The sequence below is a fragment of the Centropristis striata genome, chromosome 1 (genome assembly GCF_030273125.1).
Source record: "Centropristis striata isolate RG_2023a ecotype Rhode Island chromosome 1, C.striata_1.0, whole genome shotgun sequence".
Taxonomy (NCBI): domain Eukaryota; kingdom Metazoa; phylum Chordata; class Actinopteri; order Perciformes; family Serranidae; genus Centropristis; species Centropristis striata.
In genome coordinates, this window is record NC_081517.1 from 35666506 (window position 1) to 35681091 (window position 14586).

Genomic DNA, 14586 nt, shown 5'->3' on the forward strand with positions numbered 1-14586 from the left:
TATAAAATAAAGATAATTTAAAAAAGCGCTTTACTAAATGTACAACAACATTAAATACAAAGGCAACAAGACTTAAGAAAGTAGAGATATGTACAAATAGAAATATGGACAAATTGAATTTTAGTAATACATTTGAAGTAAATAGAGATATATATATGAATATGTATAAGTAACAACAGTATAAGTGACAAATTTAAATATTGCACAAGATTTCCAAAGTCCGTATTGCACAGATTAAAGATATAATGTTGTCATACCTGCTAACAGGTGAAATAAGTCCAGTGGCCAGACGAAGATGACCCATAGTTAAGACAGCTTCATATTTTGCAGTAAACAAATCCTGTTTAATAATTAGGAAACTGCATGATTATTAGATAGGCTATTTATCATATTATCATCATTGTCATTAACAGCTGCAAGTTTTGTATAGTTGGAGCACATCATAGGAGATGAATAGAGGAAACCCAATTTAATCAGAGCACGTTACCTTAAACTTTGCTTAAAACAGTCCAACAGTCCAATTATTGTGTGGTATTAGAATTAATTACAATCTATGATCTATATGTACTAATGAATCATTTGGAGTGTATTGTATGGCTGTGTCTTACACATAGACTGTATAAAATAGATCTTACATGAGAAATATATATTGTCAATATCCTTTGAGCCGTGTAGCAACCATTTCTCTCTTTCTTCCGTTGCTAGGCAACGACGAACAAACCTCCTTAACAAGTTCAACACAGAAGAGTCGAGCTGTTTCCTGTTGAGAACTCTGTTTGACTTAAAAATAAATGTTTCATAAAAAATGTATTCCGAAACAGTTGCAATGTCCGAGATCTCCCTTCAATTGTCATCTCCAACCTGAAATTTGGCACGCTTAGAGGTTTTTCAGAGAAGGGTCATGATATGGGCTACAACCAACTATTTCCCCCCGAATAGAGTTTAACTCCCTCACTACATTGCCATGTCCTTTGGTTGGTGCCTTTAATTTGAAAGTACTAGACGGAAGAAGTAATATATGCTGCCGTTAAACCATCTGCTAGCGAGCGAACAAGATCGCACATAGTTCTCCAGAGGAAAAAACGTGTTGAATTGTAGTTTTATCACTGCCATGTTAGTCGTAAGAGAGTCCAGTTTACGCTGGTAGCGGTATCTGATCTGTTTTAATACAAGATGAACTAGATAGCTAAAAACTCAACGTTAGATAGCGAACGTAACAGCTAGCTAACGTTAGCTAACAGTTTGTTTTTCGTTGATAGACAGACTACGTTACCTAGGTTAGTGATAAACAAGTCTTAGCCAGCCTCTTTAAGAACACTCGTCGACATGGTGAGTTAATGTTTTTAACATATCTCATGCCAGGCTCATTATGTTGTCTTATAAGTTATCCTATTTTAATAAATGCGCAGTCCTGTGGTAACTTGTGACATTCAAATATTTTAACACTTTGGCAGATCCTCTCTCGTGTGAAGCCAGCAGTGGGAGGAGAGGCACCGGTGAGCATCGGTGAGAAAAAGAAGAAAAACAAAACAAGGGTCCCCCCCTTAGAGGAATACCTGCAACAGAGGGACTACCTAGGGGCTTTGACCCTGTTAGAGGTACCTACCCCACATAACACATGGTCATGGGTTAACCCTCTGAACCCCAAGCAGGCTCAGGGCGTTTTTTGCTCTTTTTTCTTTTTACATTTAATTCAATGTGGCCTTGTATTTCACTGCATTATAGAGGTCCTGTAGCTCTGTGGTATCAGTACTATCATGGCTTGAAGTGGGAACAACTCAAACATGTATTTTGTGCAGTGAAACAGTTATATTACCATCATAAAATAAGAAAAAAAATGCAAGTTGAATTTATCTGGAAATTATATCAAATCAAATCAAAATCAAATAAAAATTACTTTATTCATACCGAGGGGAAATTCAGTTAGTCTGGTAGAATCTCTTGAAGAATGAGACAGCTGTGGGAGCGAAGGATCTTTTGAATCTCTCCGTCCTGCAACGGAGAGAGAGGAGCCTCCCACTGCTGTTTTTTTGGTCCATAAAGGTTTTGTGTAGAGGATGATCTGGGTATTTCAGGATGGCCTCGAACATCTTGACAGTGCATCTCTCCACCAACACATAGGTGTTTATGTATATATGTATAAGTGTCGTGAATAATGGGGAACTTTTTTTTGTTTTTACATCCAACCTCTACTAACAATATGTCCTTTCCACTCCTCTCTGCACTGTGAAAACAGCCTGCAGTTCTGTAGGCCTGTAGAATAAAGTGATTTTGAGTTTGAGCATAGAATTTAGTTCATATCCAACTATTTGTGTTATAATGTATGTCTTAATTTTGTTTAAAATTCCAGGTGGTAGGGAAGATAAGGGAGGAGCAGGAGACAGGGAGACTAGAAGGATATACAGCAAATTAAGTTAGATTGTTCAAATTACACTATGGTGAGATAAAATAGATTATTCTGAAGTAGTCACAATTTAGCAAACTAGGAATATTATGTAAATGCAGTTCTGTATAAATGCTGGACTGTTTCAGGCAAATATATATTTGCTGATATTAGGCCATTGCTATTGGTTTTGGTGGACATTTAGACCGACATGTATCAAGAAATGCCAAAGTAGGTTTGATGTAGTTTATAAACAGTGTGGCCATTTCATAGTTTGTCCACCAGAGAGCACTGACAAGTTTTTTTTTTAACAGTAAAATGTCCCACTTGTCTATGGTTACACACTCAAAACATATAAGGCTCCATATCAAGATTGTACACTATGTCAGTCTGTTAAAGTAAATGGTCAAACTGTCTTTTGCCCACCTGTGATTTATTATTAGGCCTGTTGAAATATTGTGTTCTATTTCTATGATTAAACCATGGTTTATCATATTCAAAATTCAGGAATGTAGCAGCAGTCCTGTAATAAAAAATATCCAATTGTGATAATTAAGGTTAGTGATTCAGTAAGAGTGAACTACCGGACTAACTTGCCCCCATAAATAATTGCTGCACTTTCACAAAGGGGTTATTACTCATTTTTTCAACTGCATTGCCTCCTGCAGATTATCCTGTGTCGTTCCCTGGAATTTATAATACAGAAATAGAATCACTCCCACATCTATGCTCCAGCCAGCACTGTATTACTGAATGCTGCTGCTGATTTGTTGCTGTGTCATCTCTAGTTTCAGAGAAGTATTGGTGAAAAAGAGGAGCATGCAGACCTCTGGATTGGCTACTGCGCCTTTCACTTGGGTGATTACAAGAGAGCTATGGAGGTATTTTTGTTGTTGTTGTATATGTGTACCTGAATGAGTTGGTGTGGCTTGGCACACAGCATGTTGATGATGCAGTATTTAAATAATTAGTCAATCTGAATACCTGTTGAATAAATGCATATGGTTGTGACTGCTTTTGCAGAGTCTGATCGCATGTGTAATATTTCCATATCATGCTCTGGCAGGAGTACAAGTCTCTGACCATGAAGCCGGAATGTCCTGCTGATGTGTGGGTCTACCTGGCCTGTGCTTTGTTTTTTCTGGGGCTCTATAAAGAGGCAGAGGAGGCTGCATCTAAGGGTAGGCTTTCAGCTGTGTAAATTTCTTCTTTGTAGTATATGCTAACCTGCATACAACCCTCTTTCTCACCAGTATGATGTGGCACTATTAAGCATTTGATGATCTCTATTGTTAAATTGTGAACAAAATGTGATATGCATATCTGAGGGGTTTTTTTTCAGCCAAGGACCCTTTACAAGATAGAGGATATCCCGGTGATCCCCTCACTTAGTTCCCTTGGAATGATTTGATGTAGCCTATTTTTTACGATATAGTGTTAGTTATGTGAAAGGATAACACAATAAAATGTATTAGAAAGATTTCTTCTGATACATATTTGTGGATTCTTAGATATTGATAGATTTGTTAGATTAGAAAACAATCTATGAATGTTTATATTAATAATTCATTTAATTTTATGACATTATATATATAGATTTTTTATTTTATTTTGTCACGATAATTTAAATGAATGAATAACACTTTTCAGGAATCCCCTGACAGAGTGCAACAAAGACACAGATATTCAGTTTACCTTCATAGAGGAGTAAAGAAACCAGAAAATGTACACATTAAGGAAGCTGGAATAAGAATTTTAACTCTTTTCTTTTTTTCCCCCATAAATTGATTATCAAAATAGTTGGTAACTAATTTATTAGTTTGTTAATGTATTATTTATTGTGCCTTTTAATCTCATGATGTTTGCTGTCTAATTAAATTTGGTGTTTCTTGCTGTCTGTAGCGCCAATGTCCCCCCTCCAAAACCGACTGCTCTTCCACTTGGCTCACAAGGTTGGAAAACTACTCTTATTAGTTTTACTATTGTGTGTTTACTTGTTTACTTACTCTCTGCCTTCACTTGATCACAAATAATTCACTGCTGATCTACCCTGCACATTCAGCACATACTGCAGGTTTATGTTTAAAATTTTATAGAAAGATACAGATCTCAGATCTGTATTCATGTCATACAATACTGATGTTATCTTGTTTCCTCTCAGCTCAACTATGAGGTAACCTTCATGGTATTTCCAGTGTTTGTGTAATAGATTTTCTGTGCATTCATCTCAACACAGACCTCATAAAATCCTTTGGGTTACACTTCTCTGCTGTTGTATGAGATGTATGAGTATTTCCAGTTTTTATGAGCTGTTCCTTCCTCCGTTTGATTCATGTGTTCTTGCTTTCCCTCCAGTCTTTTTAGCTTTTTGTGTCACCCTGATCACATTTCTGAATGATGCATTCTTCCATTGCCCGTTGTCTTCAGTTCAACGATGAGAAGAAGCTGATGGGTTTCCACCAGAACCTGGAGGATGTGACAGAGGACCAGCTGAGCCTGGCATCCATCCACTACATGCGCTCCCACTACCAGGAGGCTATAGACATCTATAAACGCCTTCTTCTGCAAAACAGGTCTGAGCTTTCTATGCCTTTTACTCGCTAAAATTGGTTTCACTGTCCTGCTGCACTTGGGTGCATGTGCCATCCTAGCACTGCCTTGACAGGTGTGAGTTGTTAATTTGAGCTTCACGCCTTGTGAAACCATAAAGATAATTCAAGTGTCAGTGCAGCTGATCTGCTGAGCTAGCTTCCTTTACCACTGATGTACTGTATCTGAAGAAGCGAGGGTAAGAAAATGAAAGACTTTGATTTCACTGTGCCACTTCTCAGAGATCTGTTCATGGTTTTTTGGCTTCTGTAGGCCAAGGTGCAGCTGAGGTTTGAGGTTTTTTTAAGTTGACAGCAGTGTAAGTTACATGCCTCTGAGCACACTTTTTGTTGGGAAGCAAATGAGCCTTAGTGCTACTACGACTATTTCTTCCAAATATTAACAGAAAAATGCATAAATATCAAAATATTGGAATTATTTCCCTATTTTCTTCAGAGATGATTGCAGAAAAATCCAGATCACCCGTCCATTTTCCCAAAGCCTTGATGTTCTTTTTGTTTGCTAGTCTGCAATGGTAGGTGGGACAGATGTTGCTAGCATATATCAGTGATAGAAATGTGATAGGTAACGCAGATTATGACGTATGGATGATAACTATATGATGATAATGTTTGCTCAACAAATGTTTAAAGTATATAAGAGGGATAGTTATACGTTTGGATTTGAAGTATAGCAATATAATGTAATGTTTGCCCTATATATCATTACTATTGGATAAGTGAGTAGCAGCTATCGGTTCAGTCATACTTGCTCTGGTTATTATTGTCATTGATATATAAGTTACATTTATTACAGGTGGGGGGGATCGATACATCATAGTATCGCGATTTTTTGCGTAGCAATATTGTATCGATTCATGGCTGCCAAGTATCGATATTTAGCATATTTTCGCCTTTTCCTTTTTTTTGGGAGGCCATAGTGGGCTCACTTTTAGGAATATATTGCAGATACTGGTATCATATGAAACTAGAAGATCTAATGAATCTATAGGCACACATGTGCTTCAGGATATTGAAAGTTGTCAAAATAACGCTGCAAAGTTAGGCTTTTTTTATGTTTCATAAAAAAAACAGAGCAGTTAAGCTTAAAGTTGGGGGAAGTTTGATAAAATGCTGCAGTTGTTGTCGTCCATACATGTTTGCTATCAGTTAAGTTCAGTTTGACTGAATACTTTGTTGGTCAGTCTGTGGGTTTGACTCATTGTGGAGAAATAAAAGGCTGAAGTGAGATGTATAGTCTGAGAATTTTTTCTTATTTGACAAAACAATTCTTGCTTTCAATAATTTTTTGGACACAAAATACAGTTAAACAGTTAAATCGCAGTAAATCATATCGCAATACTCACAATACTCTCAATACTCTCAATACTACAATAAAATTTCAATAATATCGTATCGTGACTCAAGTATCCGAATAAAATCGTATCGTGGGGCCTCTGCTGGTTCCCACCTCTAATATTTATACTTACTAGGTGTACTATTGTTAAAGTTGTACAGGAGTGATAGCAACATGATGCCACTAATACCAATGCTTACCCTGTGCATATTCAATTAAATCTACTTTTCTTTTTTGTTTTGTTCTATGTGATGTTTCCTCTTTTGAAAAGCAATAAAAAGTTAATTACAAAACTCAATAAAAATCAATATTTTATTACAGCAACAGCAAGAAATAAGTTTCATACCCTCGTTGTATCTTGTCTTTCAGAGATTTCCTCGCCCTGAAAGTTTACGTGGCTCTGTGTTACTACAAGCTGGACTACTATGATGTGTCCCAGGAGGTGTTGGCTGTGTACCTGCAGAGTATGCCGGACTCCACTATTGCTCTCAACCTCAAAGCCTGCAACCACTTCAGACTCTACAACGGCAAAGCAGCTGAGGTATTTAGTGTTTGACTGCCACATATGGTGGCTGATATTTTTGTTGTTCTTTATCTGATTTGTTATTGTATGTGGGGATGGGAGGGGTGGGTTTTGTCATTTTTATTGTCTGTTTTTATCCTTATTTTTTGTAAAGCACTTTGTGTTACATTTCTATGTATGAAAAGCGCTATATAAATAAAGTTTGATTTGATTTGATTTGTTTTCACATTGTCATACGCACATTTTTAGGTTTTTTGTAACGTCTGCCACTTTCTGTGTAAGAATAGATTACCCTAAAGGTTGAACCTGCAGTGCAGAACTTTAGCCTCCACCCTCTGGCAGTGAGAGTAAATATGATATATAGCTTATGACCTATGCCAACAATTCCAACAAATAATACAAAGGCAGATAATATAAATTAAAGCAACAGCTCACAGTGAGAAGGAACGAATTAAATATATTTTTATGATGTCAATGTACAGTATTTTTGATGTATTTATTTATCCCTGCCTGCACCATTACAGCTGAGTCAGTAACAGCTTGTCCTTTCCATTACTTTGGGGAGAGTAACTGGTGGTAGGTGTGACTTATTTGTGCTATCTCTCCCTCTTAGGCTGAGTTGAAGAACCTAATCGACATCTCCTCCTGCTCCTTTGAGTTTGCTAAGGAGCTTATCCGACACAACCTGGTAAGCTCTTCACAAGCTCTAACTGTGTGTGTGTAGGAGTGTGTGCATACACCAGTGACTTACATACTTCTTTTCCACACTCTGAATCTCTCCCCGGTGTACCGCAGGTGGTGTTTCGCGGTGGGGAGGGGGCGTTGCAGGTGCTGCCTCCTCTGATCGATGTGATCCCCGAGGCCAGACTCAACCTGGTCATCTACTATCTCAGACAAGGTGTGTGGTCATGGCATTGCAGTTTTATGGAACAAGCAAAACAAGAAAAATATTCCAAGGGAAATGCTTTAAGTGTCTTTTTATCTGAAGATACAGTATCTTTTGCCTATACTCATCAAGAATAAATAATGAATGCACAAATAAAATACAAGAACAATTTTCTGTTAAATGTACTCTCTCATCAGTATTCTGAAAATAATACAATGATAAATGTATGGCAAATGAGATCACATTATTTTAGGTAGAACCTTTGCTTTCTTTATTATGTTGTCTAAAATCATTGGGGTGTTAAACTACCAGCCAGAAAACTATAAAGATAATTCCTTTTTTATTATAAAAGGAATAGTTCAAATTTATTGAAGTGGGGTTGTATGAGGTACTTATCCAGAGTCAGTGTATTACCTACAGTAGATGGCAGTCAGCGTGTCCCTAGTTAGAAGAAGCAGGCAGGAGTATCTGCTCAGAAGCTGAGCAATGCACTGCTGTTGATGTGGCAGCAGCCAAACGTACGTGCAGTATAGTAGTGTACTGAATGTTTGTAATATTTTTACCGCTTTACATTACGGTCAGACAGCCCTTTGCGATGGGGAACTGAAGCCATCATATCCATGTATGCTTTTATCAAAGCCACCAGACTCCTTTGACATCAACAGAAAATTTACCTCCCAGAACATTACCTCCCAGACCAGAACAGAAGTTGCTGGTCTACTGCTGCCTCAGTCATTTAGTTTATTGGTGTCACTATGTGACTTAAGTGAATCCAAATTAAACCTTTAAACACCAAAGTAGGCCTGCAACTCGCGTGTTCTGCAAGGTAAAATAACTGTTTTTGTCAAAGGAGTCTGGTGGATTTGACAGGATAATGGCTTCAGTTCACTGTTGGGCTGTCTGACAGCAAGGAAAAGCTGTGAAAATTTTCTAAATATAGTATACACTTAGTTTATGTATCCGTACTCCTACCTGCTTTTCCAAACTGGGGGCGTGTGGACTGCCATCTACTGTAGGTAACAGACTCGTCATTACCTTATACAACCCTGTGTAAAAAAAATCTGAACTTTACCTTTATGTCCTGTCAGATTTGTCATGCAACATTTAAGTTAAATGCATCCCCCCTTTTTTTGCTTTTAAATAAACGTGTCAGATTACAGAGGAAACCTAACCAAGCTCACAGATTCACATGTTACATTTTAAACTTCCAGACGACGTCCAGGAGGCCTACAACCTCATCCAAGATTTGGTGCCCACAACACCTCAGGTAATGATTTAAAATGACATTGGGTTTTTATGTACAATTGCACTTGTTCTTTCAAGCATGATGTAACTAACAAAAAGAGACTCCAGATCTGCTCAGTTTCATCATACATAAAAATAATACAGTAGCCACAGCCAGTATTAATATTGACTACAGCTGCAATCAAGGCTTTTGTGGTTTAAAGAAAAAATGTACAATAAAAACCAGAATTATGGCAGATAAAATGAAGCCTGTGAATAAATGTTTTATCCTCGCTCCACTAGAGAGTTTCTGAAGAGACTTTTATTTTATGTCACCAGTTTGTTTGTTGTTTTTTTCATTTTTAAAAGTACCTCAATATTCCCTGGATCTGAAACGTATAAAGTGTTTGGCTTCTGCTTATCTTTTATGCATGTTTTTTATGTGTTAGAAGTAAATATTGAAGCAGTGCTAAAAAAAAATCGAATAATTGATAAACCCCTCTGTTTATAACATTTTTTCCCAAAAGTAATAGCTTTAAGTGTATTTTCCTTTCATGTTTCCTATAAAGATAATCAGTGTTGCCTTGCAAATTATTTCACTCTAATGGGACTAGACAAGAGATCATGTGTTTTTCTTTACTTTGATCATTTATTTTCTCAGGAGTACATATTGAAAGGAGTGGTAAATGCAGCGTTGGGACAAGAAATTGGATCAGTGAGTATTTCTGTAAAATGAATAGTCACACACAAACAAATGGGATAAGAGAGCGCCCGAGTGACAAATGCTTGTTCTTGTGCTTTTATCTTTCAGAGGGATCACTTGAAAATTGCTCAGCAGTTCTTTCAGCTGGTCGGAGGCTCGGCCAGTGAATGCGGTACATTGAGTAGAAATTTAATCAATATGAGCTTTTAAAGCAACAATGTATGAGTATGTGTGTGTGTAACATGTTTCTCCCTTTCAGACACTATTCCTGGCAGGCAGTGCATGGCCTCTTGCTTCTTCCTCTTGAGGCTGTTTGAAGATGTTCTCATATATCTCAACTCGGTCAAGGTTAGTGTTGCTCAGCACAAGTCACACATTGTATGGTATTATTCCAGTGAAGTGAGATCGCAGTGAGATTACTTTACTGAGCTATCAATATGGAAGATGAAGTTTAAAAAGGACTCCCACACACTGGATGACAAGTGTCACTTCAGATGATGAGTGGTCCTTTACAAATGCAGTATCTTTATTCAGGTGTGTGCTTTTGTAAGCACTTTTTTTGGACATGTGGACACTTAACCTTTTCATGTAGGCATGATTGTGCTTCTTTTTGCAGGGTTACTTTTATAGTGATGATACGTTCAACTTCAACTATGCTCAGGCTAAAGCGGCCCTTGGCAGCTACAAGGAGGCAGAAGAGGTACTTTACTTCATGATACATAATACACAACTGTTTTTGGCAAACTTTGATCAATTCTGAGAAGTCGGTACGACTGACTTTTGACACATTTTAATATTTCTTTTCAGGTTTTTCTGCTGATTCAGAGTGAAAAGATCAAGAATGACTATGTTTACCTCAGCTGGCTGGCACGATGCTGTATGTATAGTAGTCGTATCAATTATGGTTTAGTTAATAACAAAAATCTTCTGCAAGGCAAATTCATTCATTGAGCACAATTCATAAACATATCTGGCAGCTTAAAGTAATAATCTCAAAGATTTTCATTTAAATAAATGTCTGTTAAGCTCTTGCATTTGCAGTATTCTATCTAGATGTCAGTGGTGACTTTCGGTGAATAGTGCACAGTTACTGATAATTTTCAGTCACCCAACAATAAGAGAGGAAAGGCAAAGCAAATGCAACAGACTCACTCTCCAGCTTACTTGAAAATGCGCACTGTATGGTAAATGGTAACTTTAGCTGTGAAAAGAGCAATGACAAAAGTTGATGAAACTTAAAAAACGTGAGCCAAAAACACCTTCAATTGCAGCTTATTGCCACCAAAGAGAATCCAAGATCTTTGAGATTGTATCTTTTTAACACACATTCAAAAGTTAAAAGGAATTGTAAGCAACCTAAGAGTAAATAAAAAATAAAAAATAAAAATAAAATAATATTAGAAGGAAGTAAAGCAAGGAAGATGTAACAGGAGTTTGAACAAAAAGCAAACATAAATGTGCATCTGAGAAAAAGATCTGAGCAATCAATACACATGTCTAGTTTGTCTAATCAAATGTCTGAACAAATCATATCTTAGCAGTGATGATTCCAGGATTCTTAAATTATTTGACACAGGGTGGACCAGGAACCAGTCAGGAGGCCCATGGGAAATCAGAAAATTCTATCAGAAATAAATACAGTGTTGAAAATTGGCTTTGAAAAACATTGGGCTCAATTTTCAGGCACATGTTCCCTAATGCATGAAATGTGGCACTGCACAAAACCTGGAATTACCCCTGGTACAGCCCAGTGGTTAAGCTTTGGCACAAGATTTATAGGTAATTTATGAAAGATGGGGCCCAAGTTGGTTGTTACTGTTAAAAATAATCTTAGAATGAATCCTCAAAGCAACAGGCCGCCAGCCTGTCCAGTTCCTTGAGTGTTCGTCAGCAGGTTTACTACATTTGGTAACAGCTGCACAAGGTGGAGGCCTGTTTTCAAGTCGACATGAAAACAGTGACAGTGTTCTACACCTAATGAGTTAACAGCATGAAAATGCTTGCAGGGATCTTAAGTTGGAGAAACGCACTGAGGAAACATTCATACTTGTTCAGCGAGGCTGAGATCTGAATCAAACATCACTGCCAGATTTCTAGCCTCAGGTTTGTAAAAAAAAAGTAGGTTCGCTCTTGCACCGAGCCGGTGTCGAGCTCAACAGCTGAGAAATAGATATCTCCATTAAAAGATTTTTCTCCACTTCTTAGCTTAATCCACATCAATAAAATCTGTCCACAGGCATTTTATATTTTCCAAATCTGGATCTATAAAAGTTGCTGAAACTGCCTGTGAGTGATGGATTACTGAGCACTCTTCTTGTTCTTGTCAGACATAATGAATCAGAAGGGTCGGCTTGCCTGGGAGCTCTATCTGAAGATGGGCACTTCCTCCGATTCCTTCAGTTTGCTGCAGCTCATCGCCAACGACTGCTACAAGGTGACATAATCCTCCGTGCACTTAAGTAGGAATACATGCGTACATGTATTAATTATTTCTGAAACAAGCAAAATGCAACATAATCCGCACTGTCATCCATTAAAATGTCCTCAGTTTTCTCACCATATTTTTGAAACACAATTGTAAGCAGACATATTTTGTTCTGGATAAATTCGTCTCAGCTGACTCAAAATTTTCATGGGTTAAAAAGGTTGTTTAATCTGCACCTGGGAAGTCAATATGTTGCGTACCAGCGCTCATGATCACAGCCTGTTGTTTCAGATGGGCCAGTTCTACTATGCAGCCAAAGCGTTTGATGCACTGGAGAAACTGGACCCAGGATCCAATTACTGGGAGGGCAAAAGAGGGGCATGTGTCGGCATCTTCCAGCTCATACTAGCAAACAAGGAGTCCAAGTATGTTTCTCTTTTTCCTCTGCAATAATGTGATTTGATCATTACATTTGTTGACAGTTTTATAATGTTTCCTCGTCCGCCAAGGAGTTTATGTTTTCTGTCCGGTTTGTCTGTGAGTCCGTCAGCAGGATAACAGAAAAACTACCAGCCCTGAGTTTCATGAAACTTTGTAAAACTAAATAGCATGGGACAAGGAAAGACGCATTCAATTTTGAAGCGGATCCGAATCAGGGTGGCAGATGCACAAATTATTTTTCATTGTCGTTAACATTGTACAGTAAGATAGGGCATTTCTGATGCATCCATGTGGTTGTCGACTGGGAAAATTCATGTAAATGCCCTCTCAAGTAGGAACAGCAATTCAGAAAGTTGGTACACATGTCATGGCTCAGGTCCAGTTCCTTTGCTTTGTTGTCTTGCCAATCCTGAAAATGGATATCAAGGTTTTGCTTAAATGCTCGGAGCAATAAAACCCAACACATCTTCTTTAAAGCCTCCATATTTCTGTTTTCATGAACACACCAAAGTAGAACAGCTTCCCAACTCTGGGATCATCTGAGGAGCATGTGAATGCACCATGGGTTCTCCAAGTGCCATTTAAGTTGTTGTTTTTTGTGTCAGAGCGATCTCTGTTACTGCCCAGTCAAACTTAATAACATCTGGACTGACATCAAACTCTTGTGGTCTGTCTGAGAGAAACATGAGATGTTACATTCTTCATCTAATCTGTTTCCTCACATATCCTGTTTGTGTTCTAGGGAGACTCTTAAAGAGGTGTTGTCTCTGCTGCGAAATTCAGGAAACCCCCAGGTTGAATACATCATCCGAGCTCTAAGGAAGTGGGCCAAAGACAACAGAGTCCTCCTCTCATGACAGATTTGGCCACCGAACTTCAGCTCACTATATCAAGAGTAGCTACATTATGCAGACATCAGCACTCATAATGCATTTAATTTCATTTAATTAAACTGTATGAATGATATCTATGCCCCATAAAGAAATATGGAATATAAGAATACACTATTATCTCTGCCACACTGTTGTTAAAATGTGTAAGTTTTAAATTGCAAATCGTATATTTGTATTAAAATGTGACTGTATTTTTTAAATGACTTTTTTGTCTGTGATTGATTTGTAAGAAATTCAGCACACATATTTTTTTTCCTCAGCTCTTTGCAAGTGGTGCAAGAATAAAAACGCAATTTTTGGAACAGAAGTTTAGACAAAAAATGAATGCACAAGTTATGAATGTGCAGTGTAGAGGAAGGGAGAAACAAAGGCAGGACAAAAAATAACTATAAGGACTATCAAGAGTGAAAAAAATATATTTTACAATATTATTTACAAGAGACAATTCAAATTTTTATTTCAGTGATTTAGTTTTCCATGTCGAATTTGTTTGATTAACATGCAGTGGTGCATAAAATATACCGCTGGCTGTTAGTACAAGATTTAAGGCGTACTACACTGATTTAGTGTTGCACTTCTATAAAGTTTGGGGAGTTTTGCAAGAGACGGTTTAAAACAAGAAAACTTGCAATGAAAAGTTGGCTGAGGCCAAGAAATCCTACATTTTTTTTTTAGAGTTTAAGTTAAGCATAAACACTGGATCCTACAATTCCTATAAAGCAACTCAGTAGCATATTACATTAAACCTCGCCTGTCTGTTTAAAAGCATTTGTCCAAATGATTTTACATCAAAAACTTAAATTCTCAAGGCTAATCGAGCCTTATGACATCATCAGAGTAACAGTATTTTCTCATGTGTAAGAGCCACAGAAGACATTTTAAGAGTCACCATTAAGGTGTTTAAATAGGTAAATGCATCTTTTTCCTTCTGTTTCACCCCTCTGTCCAGACTAAGGGTCTGGCGCCAGACAACCTTTAGTTCCTCTAATTTAACTTTATCTGTGATTTTGCCAATACTACCAATATAACCGAATACACATAAGAGCTGTTTTCGTTGTCCTGCTTTTATGTTGATTTTGTCCCATGCAATTTTAAATAAAGATTTTTACCATAGCTTAGGAATGCTAACATATAGTGATAATGAGCTGTGAGGAAATAACTTT

General features: G+C 37.4%; 1 protein-coding gene across 1 annotated transcript; it reads left to right on the forward strand.

Annotated features, from left to right (window-relative positions):
* The first annotated feature begins 965 nt into the window (after positions 1-965).
* On the forward strand, positions 966-13626 carry ift56 (intraflagellar transport 56). The gene is made up of 18 exons (XM_059340284.1): positions 966-1329; positions 1455-1598; positions 3172-3264; positions 3450-3564; positions 4286-4335; positions 4811-4956; positions 6698-6869; positions 7465-7539; positions 7647-7749; positions 8949-9004; positions 9623-9676; positions 9773-9836; positions 9924-10012; positions 10281-10364; positions 10472-10541; positions 11992-12098; positions 12381-12514; positions 13273-13626. Exons 1-18 carry the CDS (start codon positions 1327-1329, stop codon positions 13385-13387), a joined length of 1674 nt encoding a protein of 557 aa, XP_059196267.1. The 5' UTR covers positions 966-1326; the 3' UTR covers positions 13388-13626.
* Positions 13627-14586: the final 960 nt, after the last annotated feature.

Excerpts from the sequence above, each read along its gene's own strand:
- ift56 (XM_059340284.1), top strand. Across the intron at positions 3,565-4,285 it reads AGAGGAGGCTGCATCTAAGG|CGCCAATGTCCCCCCTCCAA; the intron begins GTAGGCTTTCAG and ends TGCTGTCTGTAG. Across the intron at positions 9,837-9,923 it reads AGGCTCGGCCAGTGAATGCG|ACACTATTCCTGGCAGGCAG; the intron begins GTACATTGAGTA and ends TCTCCCTTTCAG.